The 21075-nt window shown below is 57.7% G+C and overlaps 1 protein-coding gene across 4 annotated transcripts in view; it reads left to right on the top strand.

Moving 5' to 3' along the window:
- The window catches only part of SHANK3 (SH3 and multiple ankyrin repeat domains 3), a 382593-nt gene that overhangs the window by 337454 nt on the left and 24064 nt on the right, over window positions 1-21075 (top strand). For all 4 annotated transcript variants that reach the window (XM_063323817.1, XM_063323818.1, XM_063323816.1 and 1 more), the window contains 3 exons: window positions 3132-3259; window positions 4559-4664; window positions 17150-19475. In XM_063323817.1, the coding sequence (XP_063179887.1) occupies window positions 3132-3259; window positions 4559-4664; window positions 17150-19475 (2560 nt within the window). The remainder of the gene's footprint in view (window positions 1-3131; window positions 3260-4558; window positions 4665-17149; window positions 19476-21075) is intronic.

Genomic DNA, 21075 nt, shown 5'->3' with positions numbered 1-21075 from the left:
GTGCCCTGCCCAGGAATGTCCCCGCATGTGGGGTCCTACGTACAGGCTCCCTCAGCCCCGGGTCAGGCCTCTGGAGCTCGGTCAGATGAAATGGCAGCCGCGCTCTCTGCCGTGGCCAGCAGCCCCTGCCCCCGTGCGGGCTGTCCTGCTGGTCCCGGCGATCCCATGCCGAGGAAGCACCTGGGGACGTACCTGCCCTGCAGGCAGGGTTTGGTGGCAGCTCCAGGGACAGACCCCAGTGAGCTGGGGGAGAGCTAGCTTGGCTATTAACTGTCCCAGCTCCGGGTGGAGAAGACCACCGTGGTGGTGGCCTTACCCACCATGAAGGCCACGGTAGTGGTGCCCAGGCTGGCTGGGGAGAAGCTGGTTGCGGCAGGGCTCCATACGTGACAGTTGCACTACGCAGTGTCCGTGTGGACATTGCACGAGGGACACTACAAAGCCAGGAGGTTCTTGCCGGGGCTGAGAGCCAGTAATGAACAACCCTGAATGGGGCAAGAAGGGCCGTCCTGCGCCAGCACACGGCTCTGCCTTTCTCCAGCACAGGCACAGGGTGGAGGGAGGGAGCCTGGAGACCTCACCCCAGTTCTCAGCCTTTCAGAAGCAAAACTCTCTGTCCTCGTAATGGGGAGGTAGAGGACTGTTTCCCAAGGAACAGGAAACATGAGGGACCAACTCTTCCACCATAATGGCGATAACGTAGGGAAGAAGCTGAGCAGGGCTTACAGGCGGGGGTCTCCGAGGGACCTCCGCAGACCTCCTCTGTGCTGAGCAGGTCTGTCAGTACCCAGAGGTGGAGGCAAGGCAGAGGTCCCGTGGATCAGAATGATCACCTGGAGGTCACCAGGGAAGTCCTGACGTTGAAGGCAGCTGTCTCCAAGTGCATGGTGGAGAGCTCTTGCTGCTTTGGACAGCCAGAGCCATCGGGGTGCACCCATTTCTGGGATGTCCCTCTTCCCAGGGTGGCTCCAGCACTGCCTCGTCTCCCCCCCGGCAGCGTGGGCACAGGCGGGATCCAGGATGTTCTTCCATCTCCTGCAAAGGCATGGCAGATACAGAGCGCAGTCCGTGGCGATTGTCTCCCTGTGCTCTAATGGCATTAAGGGACAGAATGCAGGATGAAGCCGGGAGCAGAGGCAGGTGGAGAGGGCTGAGCATCGCTGTTACTCCTCTTGCAGCACCAGGGCCTCCAAACTAATGTCTCTGCAGAGCTGCCCGGAGCAGCTTCCAGAGACACCGATGAGGCAGGTTTCCAGCACAGGGCAGTCTTCAGAACCAGCCCGAGGGCCGTCCCCTCCCGAGGTTTGGCTGTTGGAGGTCCACGCGGTCACTCAGCGGTGTTTGGCCACGAGGGATGAGCCAGCTCCCCTCTGAGCAGGGCGAACCGCCCCGCGCCTCCTGCGGCGAGCGCAGCGTGAGTCCCACGGCAGCGAGGAGGAGGAACCATGAGGTCCCCCAGAGATGAGAATGGCCAGCTATGAAGGTCTGGAGGCCTTGTGCCGAGGAAGTTCAGGAGCTGGCCTGAGCTGGTTCCTTGGAGCAGGTGTAGGTCCTTAGTCTCAGGGCCTTGGTGGCTACCTGCCACGGAGGGTGCTGGCCTCACGGGGCACGTGAGTCCCCTTGGCAAAGACCAGTGTTTGCGTGGAGCTCGCTCCTCCACGGACTGGCCTTCTGAAGTGTTGGGGACTCATGTTTAGTTTCTGTACCCCAGGGATGCTGGCTTACAGACTGCTGCGCAGGCAGCTGCCGTGGCCGCAGGGTGCAGAGGGGCTGAGGCTGGCCCGAGCCATGCCAGCCCCCGGGGGGGGTCTGTAGGAACGCAGTCCTGATGGCCACAGCTCTCCAGGTCGCTCGGTCCCGAGGATCAGCAGCTCCCACACCACAGCGGTGACATTTCGCAGTCCCGGGTGGAGCAGCCAGGCTGGAAGGAGCCCAGAAGTTTCCAAGCCTTACCTGAAGGCAGGCAGAGCTTGTCACCCTTACGGGACGAACGCTGCACGTGTTCTCCCCTCTCCGTGGGCAGGGTACTGGGACAGTGGCTTGGTTGTGCCATGGAGGTAGAGGCATCCAGCCCTGATGAATGCAGACCCCTTGGCTCCAGTGCAACGCCGTGCCAGGGTGATGGCCACGCTCCAGGGCCCGCTGACACCATTTGTGACATGGAGCCGACAGACTCAGCCCTGCCGGGCCCAGGGCGCTGTCGGAGCCGGGGCAGCCACACCTGAACCGCCCCGGCCCGGGCTGAGCGCCAGCCGCCATCGCCAGCCCGGCTCCAGGGGAGGCTGCTCCGGAGGGGTCAGTGGTGACGGTGGCCATCGTCTGCCTGCTGCCTTCCCAGTGTCCTGAGCTTCAGGATGTTTTGTGGCTCCCGACAATCCCCCAGCGGCAGCCGGGGCCAGAGCTGTGTCCGAGTGGGTACATCCTCCTGGCGCAAGCGGTGTGTCCACTCAGGGAGGAAATGTCCCAGTTTGTCCCGAACAGACCCTGGAGTGACACAGGTTGTGCTGGAGCCGAACTGAGTCCCATGGAGTCCCGTGGACTTCTGCATCGCTTGTGGTCCCCGCGGCACCTGGGTTCCCCTTACCGGCCATAGTGCAGCCGCTGCCCGCACCCCCCTTCGCCCAATTCAGGGGACTCGCTCTCATTCGGAGTATCAAAAATACATCTGGGCAAAAATTTGTCCTTTTCATGTAAGGATGGAGGGTTCCTCCAGGCCTGGCACAGCCAGGAGCATGCCCCCCGGCACTGGCAGTCAGACCCAGTGGTCAGGGTGGTCATGGGTGCGCTGGGTGCAGCCAGGGTGGGAGAGCGGCACGGCACGGCACGGCACAGCACGGTGCCGCTGCGCCAGGCTGTCGGCTGTGGGTCCCCCAGCTGAGCCAGGCCGGTACCAGGTCGTGCATGGCGGTGGGTGGGCAGCTCCCAAAACACCTCCAAAATCTTCGTTGGCCGCTGGCTGGGGAGGAGACGACTGAACGGTGGCTCCCTCAGCTCTGCGCTCAACAGGCCTGGGAACCGGCGTCCCTGCGGGAACGTTGGCTCCGTGCTGAGAGGGGATGGGGCTGCGCAGGGGAGCTGCCTCGGTACGGCGGCCCTTCCTAACCCCTTTGCTTTTACGTTTGGATTTTCAGAGAAACTGGATGAGATTTTGGCAGCAGCCGAGCCCGCGCTGAGAGCCGACATTGTGGAAGCAGATTCTAGGGCAGCCACTGTGAAGCAGCGACCAACAAGCCGGCGCATCACGCCAGCAGAAATCAGTGTGAGCGAGGAGGGCTGGCGGCGGCGCGGGAAGGGCAGGGGACGATGGGCAGCACGACCGACTGGCGCCGGGGAGTGGGTTTCCCAGGGGAGGGCAAGGAGAGGGTCTGGGGAGAGGGAGACACGGAGCAGGAGCCCAGGCAGGCGGCGGAGGAGCCGCCCCGGGCTGTTGGCACTGGCTCGCTGGTACGGGACTGCCACGGGGAGGGCGTTAGAGCGGATTTGAAGGAGTGTGGAGAGCGGAGCTGGAGAGCTTAGTCTGGCTGCAGCGTTCTGGATGTGAAGTTGGGAATTAGGAGGAATCAGAGAACAGACACACCGCCATCTCTGAGGGGAAGCATGGATGGAGTAGGAGTGGGGCTGCCAGCTCCAGGCTGTCGGGATTGTGAAAGTGCTGCAGGCGGTGGGAGGCAGCTTCTGGAGCAGGAGGGAAAATGGGACAGGCAGCTTCTGAGCAGAGACTGGCCTGAGCAAAGCCTTCCCACGGGAGGAAGGCTGCTGGAGTCGGCATCGCTGTGCCACCCCTCCCGGGGCATCGCTGTGCCACCCCTCCTGGGGCATCGCTGTGCCACCCCTCCTGGGGGGCATCGCTGTGCCAGCCCTCCCGGGTCATCGCTGTGCCAGCCCTCCTGGGGCATCGCTGTGCCACCCCTCCTGGGGGGCATCGCTGTGCCACCCCTCCCGGGGCACCAAGAGATGGAGAGCCAGAGGGGGAGCAAGGCAGGGAGAGCAGGCAGGAGGGGGCAGGCAGGGGATACAGGCAGGGAGAGCAGGCAGAGGGAGCAGGCAGGGGAGAGCAGGCAGGGGCAGGCAGCAGGGGGGAGCAGGCAGGCAGGGGGGAGCAAGCTGGGGAGAGGGAGGGGGCATTAACCCTTCAAAGGGCAATAGCACAGGTTTGGGAGACAGGCTGGATGGGGCAGGAGGGAAGATGGAGGGATGAAGGTAGAGGTGAGGACGGGGTCCGTCCTTGTCCCCAGGGAAGCCTCCCCTCCCAGGGCGGTGTCCGTGCCAGTGTCGAGCACAGGGTGGCAGGGACGGGGGCTGGCTGGCAGCAGGGACAGGGGCTGGCGGCAGGGACGGGGGCTGGCTGGCAGCAGGGACAGGGGCTGGCGGCAGGGACGGGGGCTGGTGACAGGGACGGGGGCTGGCGACAGGGACGGGGGCTGGCGTGCTGGCTGACAGGGTAGCGCCTGGCTCCAGCCACGGCCAGAAGGGTCGGGGGGACTGAGGTGAAACGTCGTGTCCTTTCAGCTGAGTCTCGCTGATGTCCAGAACGGAAATTGCCTTTTTTCTCTTGCAGTCACTCTTCGAACGCCAGGGTATGGCAGCACACTCGGGGGTCCTTGCGGGAGCTGAGAAGCCCCATGTTTCACTGCGCAAAGGAATTCCACGGACAAAATCTGTAGGTAAGGCAAACTGGGGGGAAATCCCCTCCTAAAGGGGAACGGTTGTCCCCGCGGAGCTCGTGCCTGCACGGGAGCCAGGAGGAAAGACTCAGCCCTCCCTGCTGGCTTGTAGCTAAAGGTCTCGGAGGGGATGTTTAATGTGATTTCTGCTTCGAAGGCTGTGTGTGTCCTCAGAAGCCCGTTCTAATGCTGTTAAGTTTTGAGAAACCCACAACAATTTATTGTCATTTAGACAATTATTCTGTCACCCCATGACCCCTCCCCGCCCGGGAAGGGAAAAACAAGGGAAGACAAGGGTTGAAATATAAATAGATTTAATAGGATAAGACTAAATAATTAACATTAATAATACTAGAGAACTGGTATTGATCCCAATACCAATATAAAATAGACAAGGACTGTCCCCAGCCCGTCCCATCGCAGGGAGCTGTGCCCTCCCTGCAGGGACAGCCGATGTGGGACCCTGCGAGCGCTGCGGCGGCGGGAGGAAGGGAAGGGCTCAGGGCTCCGGCACCGGGGCAAGGAGTGCTCAGGATCCCAGACATTAAGGGAGAGAGCACTATGCAGCAAACTTTCCAATTTCTATTGAGTGTGACATTCATGGTATGAAATAATCCTGGCGGCAGCTTGGGGCAAGTGCCCGGGTCTCGCTCCTCCTCCTCCCTGCACCTGGCGAGCTCGAAAACACCGAGACCTGGAATCCCACGTAGCCTGGCTATAAAGGAGATATCTTCACTAGATCAGACATTGGAGTCTTCTAGAAGTTCAGTTCTCCCCAGCGTTAGAAGAGAAGTCAGTCCTGTGTTGCTCAGCCCAGGACAAACGCTGACAGCGGGCCTGCTCTGAGCAGGAGGTAGGACCGGGGACCTCCCGAGGTCCCTTGCTCGCTCCGTCTCTTTGCGGCGCTGCCAGGGACAGGGGGTTCCTCCCACCCGCGGGGCTGGCAGATGAGGGTCGGGGGGGGATTTTCTGCCCGACCGTGTGTCGGCTGGGCTGGGCGTGCTGAGCACGGGCAGGTTGAGAGTGGAACCACGAGCTGTAACAAACCGGGACGCTGGAGCAGGTAACCACTGGATTTTTTTTCTAAGGAGAGGACAGGGCCTTGGACAGGCAATCCTCCACGGGCTGTGTCGGCATCTTCACACCCTGTCCCAAAAGGTTTACAGTGCAACTAAAAGCAAAACCAGGCTGGAGGAGGGAGGTGGGAGGACGAGGCAGAGCGAACACGGGCCGGTGGCGCAATGGCGGGATGGGGGGGTCTCATTTTCTTCTCTGACGTTGTGTGTTGCTGGGTTTCCCCCGGGTGGTGCCACCAAGCGTGGTGTTGGCGAGGTCTGGGGCCGGTGCAGGTCGGCGCTGGGCCAGGGCTTCTCTCTGACGTGGGGAAGCCGGAGGAGAGGGGGCAGCGAGAGGTGGTGTGCTGCGTGCCGGGTGCTCGTTAACCCCAGGGCATCACTTGGTGGTAATGGTGATGCCAAAACACATTGTGCCCTTAACACGCAAAATAAGTGAAGAGGATGTAAATTCTGCTTCAAGCTACAGCTGAGAGCAGCGCAATCCCAGCGAGAATGTAAAAACTCATTGAAAAATGCAAGGGCTGGTTTTCAAAATGTGCTTTTTAATGTACAGAGGCACAGAATTGCTGTGTGTCCGTGAGTCATTCGTGTTTGTGTGAGAGCAGCTGGTACCTGTGGTCCCACGTGAGATTGGTCTGAGAGTAGTAGATAGCTAGAGATAATCAAATGTGTGTATGATTAATCTGAAAAACAAACTGGGACAGATAATCTGTAAAAAAAAAGGCGTGGGTGTTTAATGAAGTGCCCTGGTGCATACACACACGGCGTGGTGGTAATGCTGCCGTCCTGCCCTGGAACCTCCGGCAGAACCTCCTGCAGCTCTCAGGAGCTGAACCAGACCCTGGGCCGGGCAGGTGACGAGATGCGGCGCTGGAGGCGAATGCAGGCATTAATTAGCTGCTCCTACGTTGCAGTGCTGTTAACACACATGGCAGAGGGGAGCAGGGCTGGCCGCCTCAGTGCCTGGGGTCACCACGGCACCGACCCACGGACGAGCTTTGGGTAGAAGTAACCAGTTAATTTTCATGGATGTAAAAATGATCAGTAGCACATGCAGGGTGGGATCCGTCTCATCCAGCCGTAATGTTAACAATTAGTGTTCTGGGCCCCTCTGTACAAGAGGGATGTTGAGGTGCTGGAGCGTGTCCAGAGGAGAGCGACCAGGCTGGTGAGGGCTCTGGAGACCAGGGCATATGAGGAGAGGCCGAGGGAGCTGGGCATGTTTAGCTTGGAGAAGAGGAGGCTGAGGGGAGACCTCATTGCCCTCCACAGCCACCTGAAAGGAGGGTGCAGAGAGGTGGGTGTTGGCCTCTTCTCCCAGGGGAATAACGACAGGACCAGAGGAGATGGGCTGAAGCTGCGGCAGGGGAGGTTTAGATTAGAGATTAGGAAGAATTACTCTACTGAAAGGGTGGTCAGGCACTGGGACAGCCTGCCCAGGGAGGCGGCTGAGTCACCATCCCTAGAGGTGTTGAAGAAACGTCTAGATGTGGCACTTCAGGGCATGCTCTAGTGGCAGAGATTGTAGGGGTTTTGTGTGTGTGTATGGTTGGGCTCGATGACCTCAAAGGTCCTTCCCGACCATGAAGATTCTATGATTCTATGAATGCAGAAATCTCCATCCGAGTGAGGAGCCCAGGAACCCTCTCCAGTGACCAGGGGGAAAATGGCAAACAGCACTTTGAACATGATTTATCTGGTCTCTGGGTTGTAGAGGTGCATCCTGCACGCGTGCCCGCTGACGGTGAGGGGTGTCCAGCGAGCGCTGAGTGTTCAGCTGCCAGGCAGATGAGCGTGTGTGGCCAGTCCTGGCTAAAGTGCATCTTTGCAAACTATATCCTAGATGTTTGGTTTTTGTATGAGAATATTTGTGGAGATGCTTCTAAGCAGAAGTTGTTCAAGGTTCAATCAAGCCACAAACAGCTGCAAGTCACATGAAAGGGGATCCATTGTGTGATACGGCATCTTAACCCAGTAACAGATCATAAACTGGAAAAGTGTTCATTAAACATGAAATACTTAGAGTCATAGAATGGTTAGAGTTGGAAGGGACCTTAAAGGCCACCCAGTGCCACCCCCTGCCCTGGGCAGGGACACCTCCCACCAGCCCAGGTTGCTCCAAGCCCCGTCCAACCTGGCCTTGAACCCCTCCAGGGATGGGGCAGCCACAGCTTCTCTGGGCAACCTGGCCCAGGGGCTCACCAGCCTCAAGGAGGGTGCCCGTAAGGAGCCCCGTTTTGCCTGTGAAAGCCGCGTCAGTGACTCGGGAAGTCCCTCGAAAGCCACACCGCGCTGTGTGACGCTCGTCGTGCCCGTGTCCTGCCCAGGATCCCGGTATGCAGGCAACCGTGAGAAAAGGGGGTTGGAGTCTGTAGGGTTTATTCCACTGCGGGGTTTGTTGGGTTGTGCGTAGGGTTTCTACACTCATGAGTACAGAGTGTAACGTACCACGTGCGACTTTTTTGTGCGGCACCAGGAGCGTTGCGACCCCAATCCCCGCACGGGATTCCCAGCCGCGCAACAAGGGGATTGGAAACGCTGGGTTTAATCCGCATCGGGGAAGATGAAAAGCAGACCTGGAGGTTCTGAGCAGGAGCGCAGCTGACAGGAGCACGGCATCCAAGTGCAACCCGACAATAAATACAGGGGGAAAAAATCACACGCAGCTCTTAGTTATGCTCAATCCGAGAATGGCACGTGTCTGTCGGCACCGAAAGGGAGCAGTTCCTGCTGAGGAGGGGACCGCAACTTCTTGTTTCCAGTTTGCCTGCCACAATACACACCAAAAGCAGTGCCGCTTAGAAACCAGCTCATTTTTGTGGAATTCCAGCTAAGCTAAAATAGAAAACAGCCAAACAGTAGAAATTGGGTTGCAATTGGCTTGTTTTAGAAGTCCTTCTTGAGCTGTCATTTCACACCCACAGTGACAGGTTCATACGCTGTACAGTCAGTTGACTTCATGATAAAAATCACTACTAAAAGCAGGGATTCGTTGGTTGGTTTGGTTTTTTGGTGAAGAAATGCTCTGAATTATTTGCATATTACACAGCTGGGTTAGATTCCCAGGGACTTGTGACAAAAGACCAGAGAATTTCATGTTCGCCTCTAAAAATTTCTTGAGTCAAAGGTAGTTAACCCTCGACTGACTATAAAGAAGGCAGAACAGAGGAAATATTTCAACAAAAAAAAATCTGAAGAAAAGAAATGCATTGCCATGGGGAGGCTGATAGAAAAGAAAATCTCTGTCAGACTTCCAAGTTAGCTGCCGTGCCATCTGCTCCAGCATGAGAAGTTAAAAACACTTGCAAGTCTGCAGAGCCATCATGGTACCCGCTAAGGCTCTCCATTGGCAAATCCAGGACGATGGAGACGGTGGTTTTGCAGGGACAGGAGCGGCTGTCCCTGTGTCAGTTAGAGACGCCGTGGCTGCAGGCGCTGGCTGTCGGTGACAGATGCAGCGCCCTGAGGAAGCCTTGTCCCGGTGTTCAGAAGGACACTGGGGATGCCGGGCTGCTGCCCTGCCAGTTTGGGGCGAGCGCGCATCCCTGCTGCAGCCTTCCTGCATCCCTGCTGCATCCCTACTGCAGCCTTCCTGCATCCCTGCTGCATCCCTGCTGCAGCCTTCCTGCATCCCTGCTGCATCCCTGCTACTGCAGCCTTCCTGCATCCCTGCTGCATCCCTGCTGCAGCCTTCCTGCATCCCTGCTGCATCCCTACTACAGCCTTCCTGCATCCCTGCTGCATCCCTGCTGCAGCCTTCCTGCATCCCTGCTGCATCCCTGCTGCAGCCTTCCTGCACCCCTGCTGCATCCCTACTGCAGCCTTCCTGCATCCCTGCTGCAGCCTTCCTGCATCCCTGCTGCATCCCTACTACTGCAGCCTTCCTGCATCCCTGCTGCATCCCTGCTGCAGCCTTCCTGCATCCCTGCTGCATCCCTACTGCAGCCTTCCTGCACCCCTGCTGCATCCCTCCTGCAGCCTTCCTGCATCCCTGCTGCAGCCTTCCTGCATCCCTGCTGCATCCCTACTACAGCCTTCCTGCACCCCTGCTGCATCCCTGCTGCAGCCTTCCTGCATCCCTGCTGCATCCCTGCTGCATCCTTACTGCAGCCTTCCTGCATCCCTGCTGCATCCCTACTGTATCCCCACTGCAGCCTTCCTGCATCCCTACTGCAGCCTTCCTGCATCCCTGCTGCATCCCTGCTGCATCCCTACTGCAGCCATCCTGCATCCCTGCTGCAGCCTTCCTGCATCCCTGCTGCATCCCTACTGCAGCCTTCCTGCATCCCTGCTGCATCCCTACTGCAGCCATCCTGCATCCCTGCTGCATCCCTACTGCATCCTTCCTGCATCCCTACTGCAGCCGTCCTGCATCCCTCCTGCAGCCTTCCTGCATCCCTACTGCAGCCTCCCTGCATCCCTACTGTATCCCTGCTGCATCCCTACTGCAGCCGTCCTGCATCCCTACTGCATCCCTACTGCATCCCTCCTGCAGCCTTCCTGCATCCCTGCTGTGTCCCTGCTGCATCCTCACTGCCCGGCTCTGGCAGGGTGGGGACAGCTCTGCCACCAGGGCTGGCCGTCCCCCTGATCCCCGTCCAGGACCGTCCTCCCCTCTGCAGACCCTGGCTGAGCTCCCAGCGCTTTCCCCTCGTCCAGACAAGTTCTCGGGCTCGCCCTAGCTGCGATTTAAGCCGTGTGCCGTAGCAGCCGGCACAGTACTGTTGTTTCCCATCTCTCCAAGGGGCAGTGGGTTTTCCTCCTCCTCCTCCTCCTCCTCCTGCCAGTTCTGTTGTTCCTGGAGCTGATGGCAGCCCCTCGCACCTGGCGACGGTGATGCTCGCCCACTTTCCTGTTCGGGAGAGGAGCGCAGCCGCGGCACCGGGCACCTTTCTGCTCCAGCTGAGGGCTGGGAGCTGCTCTGCCATCCCTGCACGGGGAAGGCGAGGTGGGGAATGGTGGGGTGTGCTCCGGAGAGAGCCTCCTCATTAGCCATCCCAAATTAATGCACAGACGTAGATTCTCACAGGGATTTAGGCTGTTATGGCAACGGGCCCAAAAGCATTGTGGAGAGTTTTTGTGTTTTCCTTAGAGATTAATAATGCATTGAATGCTGTGAACTGCAGAGGGGGGTTGCCATGAGGCTTGTGGCGGTGCCAGGCTGCGCTTCGGGCACGCACCCAGGCTGCGATTCTCATTTCAGACCAGTTACTCGGGGTGATCGGGGACTGGGTTCCTCACTGGTCCCTGCCGGGCGCTGGGGGCTCCGTTTGGACTCAGGCTCTTTATTCCTGCGTGCGCCGACCTCTGTAGCTGGCTCCTGGTGAATGTCTCATTGCTCTTTGTAAGAAGCACCCCACTACGGTGAATCATGGAATCGCAGAAGGGTTTGGGTTGAAGGGACCTTAAAGGCCACCCAGTGCCACCCCCTGCCCTGGGCAGGGACACCTCCCACCAGCCCAGGTTGCTCCAAGCCCCGTCCAACCTGGCCTTGAACCCCTCCAGGGATGGGGCAGCCACAGCTTCTCTGGGCACCCTGGCCCAGGGGCTCACCCCCCTCACAGCAAAGGATTTCTTCCCAATATCTCATCTAAATCTCCCCTCTTTCACTGTAAAACCCTTCCCCCTCGTCCCATGGCTCCCCTCCCTGCTCCAGAGTCCCTCCCCAGCTTTCCTGGAGCCCCTTGAGGGACTGGCAGGGGCTGGAAGGTCTCCCCGGCGCCTTCTCTTCTCCGGGCTGAACCCCCCCAGCTCCCTCAGCCTGTCCCCACAGCAGAGGGGCTCCAGCCCTCCCAGCATCTCCGGGGCCTCCTCTGGCCCCGCTCCAACAGCTCCGTGTCTCTCCTGTGCCGAGGCCCCAGCGCTGGAGGCAGCACTGCAGGGGGGTCTCCCCGAGCGGAGCAGAGGGGCAGAATCCCCCCCTCGCCCTGCTGGCCACGTACTTTGAAGACAAAGTATACGCTGATTGAAGAGAACTGAGAGACAAAATCTTGATGGGCGTTAGCAAAGGGACGTGTTTGGGTACTTGTTGTTGAAGTTTAATCTTCCAGTTGCGCACAGGGAGGATGGACCGGGCACAGAGGGAGGCCTCGGGCAGCACACACGGCGTCGTGCCACTTGTGACAGGCAGATGCTGTCTTTTCCCAGAGGTCATTCCCACCTCCACCATCCCTCTGGAGAAGCTGGGAGAGCTCTCAAGGTTCCACGTTCAGCGGGTGCCCGTGGGTGTGCGGGAGAGGGATGAGGTCTGGCAGGGGCGGGAGCGCCGGGTCGCTGGCGGGGAGTGCAGGAAGCAGAGCGCGGGCGCCGCGCGTGTTCCTGGACATGGGGCAATGGCAAACGGCAGGTCGGGAATTGCTGGGTCGAGCTCCGTCGGGATGAAAGGACAGTGTAGTTCAGGTGCTGCAAATTTAACGGAACTGCCTTCCCCCGGTGTTGCGCTGTGTTTCAGTGAGAGTCCGGCTGAGGGTCGTCACCGGAGGCCTCTCTAGTCCCTGGGTGCGCGGGTCGGTGGAGAGCTGCTCTGGAATTTCCTGGGTGCCTCTAGTTGTGGGGCAGGGCTCCAGAGGCCGCAGGAGCTGGTCAGGCTCCTTCTCCCGCAGACGGCCCGGCCCCGGGGCTGAGCTCTGCCCACTGCCCGGCGCAGCCTTTAGCAATGGGCAAGTGCTAAAATAAAAGTGAAAAATGAGGACGTTTAAAATAGTAGTTAACTGTTACCATTTCAGTCAGTAGGAGTGGAGTTGGATAAAAGAGAGCCGTGCTTTCGGCTACCAGCATTTTAGATGAACTCGAATACTGTCTCTCCTCGTTTCAAGTGAAGACCCTCCGGGATGGTTTCACCACTCTTGGAGCTGGTCCCTCCCCTTCTAGGAGGACCCTTGTCCTCAGCGCCGCTTTCACCAGGGGTTTCTGTACGGCTCGTTACCTCTGCCGGGGTCTGTGTAGGCTCCAGCCTGCTCTGCAAGGGTCGGACGCGATTCATGAACTCAAGAGTTAATCAAGACATCAGGTTTCCATTCTGCTCCCGAGGGATCACTGGCGGCCTTTGTTCAACGTCAGAGCCTCCCTGAGCAGAACTATATCCTGCGTAGACAGTAAATAAAACTCAGCATTGATTAGTCTCATGCTTAACTATGAACAGATGCTTCTCGGTGTTAAGGGAGAGGTTTCATTTTGCCCGTGTGATCGCATTTAAACACCAGCAAGGAGTTTCTATCATGAAGACTGTATTTTACAAAATGCGCTATCACAGCAGGAATGGGTAGTGAAAGATTTGAATAACAGAACATAATAACACAGCGACACAATTCAAAGAAAGCCTTGAAAAGGTCTTTACAGACCAGATGGGCATCAAATTAAACCGATAGCTGGAGTTTCAAAAGAAAGCAAAGGAGGTAATTCTGCTCGCGGGGCTGGTGAGCCGCAGAGCTCGCTGCCGCAGGGCGTCGGGAGTGGGAAAAACCTGCACCGGCTCAAAGAGCACTGACAAGTGCCTGCAAGAAGAACGTCCGCCAAGGGTTAAACACAAAGGCAGTTTGACTCAGCCAGCTCTTGATCAGCAAATTGCTGGGAGCTGGCGGAGCGTTCGGGAGGATTCGGGAGGGGCGAAGCAGCGCTGCACGCTTGCTGCGCGCTTGTGTGCTTCCTCAGGCAGCGATTATTGGCCGCACGGGGCTGGATGTGCCTTTGATCTGCAAGGCTGGAGGAGAAGTGGAGTATGGAGGCAGCGTCCTCCACCGAATGTAGGGTGCGAGCGGGAGGCAGAGGAGGAAATGGATGGAGTTGGATAGCAGGCGCGCAGCTCCAGCGAGCAGAGGAGCTGTGTCACAATGGGGAGTTGCAGGTAGTGAAGAAAGCGCCTGCCAAGAATTTGCTTTCCTCCCACCTCTTCCATCAGTGATCTCGCCTGAATGTTGATGTTCTTGCTGGGGAGCAATAGGAGACGTTCATTTTCACAGGGAACAGACATTATTCCCACTATTCCAAGGAGCGGGGTTGTATGACGGTCAGCTTGGGAACCAGAACTGGAATGAAGCCCCTCTTCTTCTGTCGTAGGATCAAAGGATAATTCAGGTTGGAAGGAGGTCTCTGGTCCCACCTCCAGCTCAAAGCAGGGTCAGCAATGAGATCTGATCGTGTTGCTCAGGGCTTTGTCCAGTCTGGTCATGAAAGCCTCCAAGGATGGAGACTGCACACCCTGTTCCGCTGCTTGACTGTCTTCATCGTAAAATTTCTCCTTTTGTCCAGGCAGAACCTCTCATTTCAGTTTTGCCCATTGCCTCTCGTCCCCCCACCATGGCGTCTTGTCCTCCCACCATGTACCAATGTGAAAAGCTTGGCTTTATCTTCTCGATAACCTCCCCGCAGGTACCAGAAGGCTGCTGTCAGCCCCCACAAAGCCATTCCTTCCGCAGGCGGAACAAGCCCAGCTCCCTCAGCCTCTCCAGACAGAGCAGGAGCTCCAGCCCTGCCCGTCCTGCTGGCTCTCCACTGAAGTCCCGACAGTTTATTAGTGTATTTCTTGTACTGGGGGCCCCAAAACTGGATGTGGTATTGCAGGTGTGGTCTCATGAGCAGAGTGAGAGGGATGACCTCTTTGCTCTGTCTGTGGCCTTGGCTCCTCTTCACGCAGCCCGGGATGCTGTTGGCCCTTAGTGCCAAGGCAGGGGGCCAGCCCATGTTCACCTTGCTACCCACCAAGCCTCCCAAGTTAGACTTAGAACAGTTTGGGTTGAAGGGACCTTAAAGGCCACCCAGTGCCACCCCCTGCCCTGGGCAGGGACACCTCCCACCAGCCCAGGTTGCTCCAAGCCCTGTCCAACCTGCCCTTGAACCCCTCCAGGGATGGGGCAGCCACAGCTTCTCTGGGCACCCTGGCCCAGGGGCTCACCCCCCTCACAGCAAAGGATTTCTTCCCAAGATCTCATCCCAATCTCCCTCTTCCAGTGGAAAACCCTTCCCCCTCGTCCCGTGGCTCCCCTCCCTGCTCCAGAGTCCCTCCCCAGCTTTCCTGGAGCCCCTTGAGGGACTGGCAGGGGCTGGAAGGTCTCCCTGGCGCCTTCTCTTCTCCAGGCTGAACCCCCCCAGCTCCCTCAGCCTGTCCCCACAGCAGAGGGGCTCCAAGTTCTTTTCCACAGAGTCACTTCCCAGCCAGCCAGTCCCCAGCCTGTCCGGTCACAAGGGGTTCTTCCTTCTCAGGTGTGACTTTGCATCTGTCCTTATTGAAATTCGTGGAGTTCCTGCTGGCCCAGTCCTCTACCCTGTCTAGGTCCTTTTGAGATGTCTGCCGGGTCGTTGACCTTGGTAGTGCTTCGGATAGAGTTCTGCATGGTGCTCCCCTCCTCATTTAAGAAAAAAAATGGAGGAGATATGCTTCCAGCAGAGAAAAATACCAAGTGGGGAATAGAGAGAACATGAATAGCTGTAGAAGCAGCTATGTAATAAAACAAAACCTAATACCCATGCCTTGAATACATTTGGATTATCTAACTGTCCCCTTCAGCCCTTCCTTCACTTGAAATACTTTGCTTTTAACACACTAAAAGATCTTCACGGCAGGGACTGTGAGCTACTGGGGCTTGTGGAAGCCCCAGAAGGTAGACCAGGGGCTAGCACACCTGCAGCTGCTCATGGTCGGCAGCCGAGGCTTTGCAAGGCCAGGGACCGCTGGTAGCCACTGTCTCCTCTGGCCTGGCAGCCACTCGTTGCAGGTCAGGAAATTCAAGAAAGGCAAACCGGCTTTCCAGTTTTATTTCCTGAAATAGCTCTGTACTCGACACAGCCGTACCTGTCTGCAGGATGGTCGGCACATCCCTAAGACAAGCCCTAGTGACGCTCAGCCATGTTCTGTAACGCTCTGGGCACGCTAACACAGCTCAGTGCTGCATACATTTCCTTGTTTCAGCTCCTGGCCATTCCCAGGTGAGAAGCAGAAATAAGCGTAAAGGCATGACTTCTTTTTTCTGGCTCTTTATACTGTTAAAACACGACGGTGTCTGTACTGAATCAAACCGTGGCTCCATCTAGTGCAGGATTCTGTCTTAAGCATCGCTTTTAAGCAGATGCCCAGGGGAGAGTGAAAACAGGGCAAGGATGTATTTCTCCTGAATACTCCCCCAGGCAGCTACTGTCTTCAGTTCAGAGGGTTCTGTGCACACAATAGCCCACAAAAAGTGCATCCTCCGTGGCTTTGCCCAGTCGCTCTTTGAACTTGTTTTGTGCTTCCACTTCATTACGCTGCCTTGGTATTAAAAATCCCCAAACGGCGTTCAGCAGAAATAGCATGGCTTTGAACGCAGTGATGGTCGGAGCAGTGTGATGAGATGGACAGTTCAATGCTCGCTGGCCAAAATACTCCCTTTTTCCCCCAGCAGGCCCTGCATCTGCAGGCAGTTGGTGAAATTGCTCATGTGAGGCAAGGCGCGGCTGCCAGAGCACTTTGAATGCTGGTGGACGTTACAGAAAAAGCATTAGCGCCAAACACGCAGGTGGTCACCAAGCTGCTGTGCCAGGGCCTGGCGTTCTGCCACCCTCAGCGTTCTCTCAAGAGCAGTTTGAAACCTTGAAAACAGCTGAACTGTGGCTGAAAAGCAGGAGGTTTGGCAAGTGAGCGGCGAGGGGCCGGCTCCTGCAGAGGGCTGGGGCAGGCGAGGCCGGCTAACGGGCAGCCAGGCAAGTACTTGCACTGTACTTGCTCTAGTAGTCGATTTTCCTTCCTAATAGGGAAGGGAATTCTCCCTCCTGTTTTTGCCTTCCCTTAGCCAGATTCTCATACGCTTTCACCGAGCGTTACCAGTACCTGAAAAAGCTCCCCTGTGCACCCAGGTAGTGAGTTAAGCGTAAGAATGGCAGAATCTGGCTTCCGTGGGTACTTCCTGAAATACATAACTGAAGTTCCTGCTAGACCCTGCTTCGGAATTCAGTCTGGCACGTTGGAGCATATGTAACCCCTCGGGGGGAAGGGGGGTGTGACACGAGAAGAGCGAGGGGGAGAGTGCGAGGAGCCGCGCATGGGAGACGCGGCGTTTGCTGCGAGCGGCACAACCTGGTTGCTCCCAGCTGTCTCACACGTCGGGTGTCGGGGGGTTGGATCGAGCGGGCGCTCAGTGCTGTCAGTGTTGCGTTCAGCCTGGTTGGAAAGTGTTGAGCACAACTGTCTGATGGATTTAAAACAACGTGAGACGTTGTGGGAGCCTGCGGCCGCCCTTCCCTGCCAAGGGAACATGAGCAATGGGCCAAACTGTGAACGCTTGCACCAGGCGAAGAAAAGATGAAGTGGAAAGTCACCTCAGAAAGAAAGTGGGGTGAGGGGGAAGAAAGGGATGTCATATATCCAATTTGCAGCGACTGTCACGCTCTGGATTCTCTAGAGGCTTCCTCCCTGACTTCACTGTTCTTCTTGTTTTCCAGGCGAAGACGAGAAACTTGCTGCTTCTTTGCTAGATGGGAAGTTTCCCCGGAGCACATCCATGCAAGACACCGTTAGGGAAGGACATGGGATTCCACCACCGCCTCAAACAGCCCCACCGCCACCTCCTTCTCCATATTACTTTGACACAGGCCCCCCTCCATCCTTCTCGCCACCTCCACCCCCAGGAAGAGCTTACGATACCATAAGATCAAGCTTTAAGCCAAGCCTGGAGGCTAAACTCCATGGACTCCCACAGGTCATCAGCGCAGCTGAGATGTACGATCAGGCGAGGACTTCCATTCCCTACCCTGAAAGGCAGAAGAGGGCCCGATCCATGATAATCCTACAGGATTCCTCTCATCTTCCCGTGGAGCCAACAGAGATCCCCCGGCCTGGCCCATCTGCAACCCCTCCAGAGAAGCTGAAGAGGAAGGGGAGAGTGATTGACAACCCTTATGCCAACATGGGTCAGTTCAACGTCAGCCTGTTTGCTCCCACCAAGCCACAGAGGAAGAAGAGTCCTCTTGTTAAGCAGTTACAAGTGGAGGATGCGCAGGAGAGAGCAACACTGTCCATCACCGGAGGCTTTACGAGGGAGCCCTCTCCCACCCGCAGGAGCCATCGCCTGAGTGGAGTGGAGTATCAGCACCACGCCGGCATTGCTCAGGTCGAAGCCACAAGCATCCCCTTCGCCACTGCCATCGCTGGAGTCATGAAGGACAGAGACCGTCGTCTGGATGAGAGGCGGAAATCCACTGTCTTCCTCTCGGTTGGGGCCATTGAAGGAAGCCCCCCCAGCAGCGACATGCCATCCTTGCAGCAGTCCAGGTCTATCGATGAGCGGTTGTTAGGAAGCCGAGATGTACTACTGCCTTCCCCTGTCTCAGCTTTAAAGCCATTAATTAGCAGCTCATCCTCAACGTTCATCCACCCCCTAACTGGAAAGCCCTTGGATCCGAACTCGCCACTGGCGCTTGCGCTGGCCGCAAGGGAACGGGCCCTCTCAACTCAAGTCCCATCCCGGTCGCCCACCCCGATCCACAGCCCAGACTCTGACAGAGCAGCACCCCTGTTTGTGGACATCCAAACCAAAGAACCAGAGAGGGGGGAGTTGGAGAGCTTGGTGTCCCCTGCGTACTCGCCCGGAGGCAAAGGGGCCATCGGAACAGACTCTGGGACTTTGGCCCCTACTAAGAGCCAGTGGGGGACTCCGTCCACACTGAGAAAAGAAACTGAGGCAAGAGCAGAAACACCTGGGAAGGAGGAGAAAAAACAGGAAGACAAGAAGTCCATGATTATTAGCATAGTGGATACGTCGCAGCAGAAGACCGCTGGCCTCATCATGGTTCACGCCACAAGTAATGGCCAAGACGAGATAGGACTTGAGATAAAAGAGGAGAAACCAGCTGTCCCTGAAGCATGCACGGAGCCGGCAGAGTCCCCCAAAGCAGAGACCCAGCCCAGTCCCGTGGGAAAGCCTCCGGTCAGTCCAGCCTCTGACAAGACGTTGGGACAAGGGAGCTCGGAGGAGGAGGTGGAGCCCTACACGGTTACCCTCCCACCAGCTCAGTTGTCTTCAAGCGACGAAGAGACCAGGGAGGAGCTGGCCAAGATAGGGCTGGTGCCTCCACCAGATGAGTTTGCAAACGGGGTACTGGTCACCACCCCTGGCACACCAGTCAGCCACCTGGCTACGCCTAGCACGCCATCCATACCAGCGGCAGCAGTAGCACCTTCTACCACTGGCGGAACACCCTCAGGGAAGCCCTCTGATGCCCCCGTAGCCCCAGAGTCTGCTGCAGACTCGGGAGTGGAAGAGGTGGACACCAGAAGTTCAAGTGACCATCACCTGGAGACCACAAGCACCATCTCTACGGTCTCCAGCATGTCTACGTTGTCCTCAGAAAGCGGGGAGCCTACTGACACATACACTTCCTTTGCGGATGGACAAACTTTTATACTCGAGAAGCCACCAGTGCCTCCAAAGCCAAAACTCAAGTCCCAGCTCAGCAAGGGGCCAGTTACTTTCAGGGACCCACTTTTGAAGCAGTCTTCGGACAGCGAGCTCATCTCCCAGCAACATGCGGCCACTCTGGCATCAGCCAGCATTGGCCGGCCACGCTACCTCTTTCAGAGAAGGTCCAAGCTATGGGGGGACCCCATGGAGAGCAGGCCGATCCATGGGGCTGACGATGACAAGCCAACTGTGATCAGTGAGCTAAGTTCCCGACTACAGCAACTGAATAAGGATACACGATCACTGGGGGAGGAACCGGCCGGGTCCACGTTAGATCCCGGGAAGAAGTCACCGGTGGTCGCGGCACGGTAAGACGCTGGTGGCTGGCCCGGGGAGGGGCGGGCGCGGGGGTTAGGCACCCGGGGACGGGGAGGCGCGTAATGAGTGTAACTGTGCCGAGTAGCCCAGGGCGCTCTGAGGGGCATTTCAGAGATGTCAGGACTTCTCAGCTGCACGGGGAGAGACGATGCTGAGACATGCTTTCCAGAAGTTGGTGTGATTTGTTCATGGCTCCTCTCTACGCCCCGCACACGTAGCGAGCTCGCACTGTTGCTTTGTCCCTTTAACTTGCCTTCCTGTTGTTTCATGTTCCTCCTCTGTCTCGATGCTGTTGTTGAGCTGCTGTATTTACTCGTGGGTTTCACTTCTGAATGTTTGCTGCTGAACAGTTAATAACAATGTGTGTTTCTCTAGTGCTTCTCATTTCAAAGGATCTCCAAATGTTGTCAGACTACGTGTTAGAGCCCTGCTCAGTCCCTGCTGAGCGGGCGCCGTCACCAGGGTGCTCTGTGACAGCCCTTAGAAAGGACACGGCAGCACTGCCCCGACCGTTGTTGGTTCCTGGAGCGAGCCAGCCCTGGTGCCGCGCCGGCGGTGCTCTGGCAGGCGCAGGGGGGTCTCAGGAGTGGCTCCAGGCAGGGGGTGCAGCCGGGTGTCCCTCCCCTGGGCGCTCACGGTGGCCGGGTCCTGCTGAGCGCTGGGTCGCTCACGTCTCCGGCGCGTTGGCTGCTGGCCCCGAGGTATCTACACAGCACCTAAGGGCGGTAGATCCTCTCACCCCTTGTTCTCCTCCTCCATGCAGACCCGCGCGGAGCCCAGCCAGCCCAGGAGGTCTGAAAGGTGACAGCAGAGGGACCCCAGGACACGCAGGAGCCTTTCTCTTAAAGTCCTACTCGGGTTCCCTCACGGCACTCGGGAGACACCGGTTCCCTCTCCCACGCCGGAGCTGTGACCCTCACGCTCCCCGAGCGGCTGGGACCTGTCCATGTCCCTCACGCTGCCCGGCGTCTCCTCTGTGCCGGGCCACCCACCAACCTGCCAGCACCAGCCTTGGTTCTGACCTGCTGCCCCATGGCAGCAGCGGCCCCTTTGCCCCGACAGCCCCACCTAACTGTAAAACTAAACTAAACCAAAAAACTCTAAATTAGAGCCTGAGATTTGAGGGCGAACCCTTACAAGGCTTTGAAAGTTAAAGTTACAGCAGGAAGCGACCCAAGATCTCCGGTCTCGCTCTACTCTCTCAGGATACAGCCGCAGTAAGCAGGTCCCACCGCTGCCACCAGCGGGGGCTTGCTGGGGGCCAGTTCAGCAGGGAGCTCTGAGCTAAGGGGAGGCCTTCTTTTGGAAAGCTTTTTCCAACCAGGTCATCCCAGTGATGATAGGTTACAAGTCCTCATGGTGCTAGCACAGCTGGTGACGTTCCGAGCTGTGGCACAGGGGACAAAGTGTCCGGTCCTGACCTGTCCCCAGGGAGCGCTGGTGTAGCTCCTCCTCAGGTCTCCCTGCCGGCGCCGGGGTTGGCAGTGCCGGCCTGGCTGCACGGGTCACCCACCAATCCATAGGTACCAAACTTGTAGTGACAACCACAGTGGGGCACAAAATCTCTGGATCTCTGGTCTCTCTGGATTT

This window comes from Chroicocephalus ridibundus, chromosome 1 (assembly GCF_963924245.1).
Source record: "Chroicocephalus ridibundus chromosome 1, bChrRid1.1, whole genome shotgun sequence".
NCBI classification, from domain to species: domain Eukaryota; kingdom Metazoa; phylum Chordata; class Aves; order Charadriiformes; family Laridae; genus Chroicocephalus; species Chroicocephalus ridibundus.
Note: the sequence above shows the minus strand (reverse complement) of the source record. Positions and strands in the feature narration are given on the sequence as shown.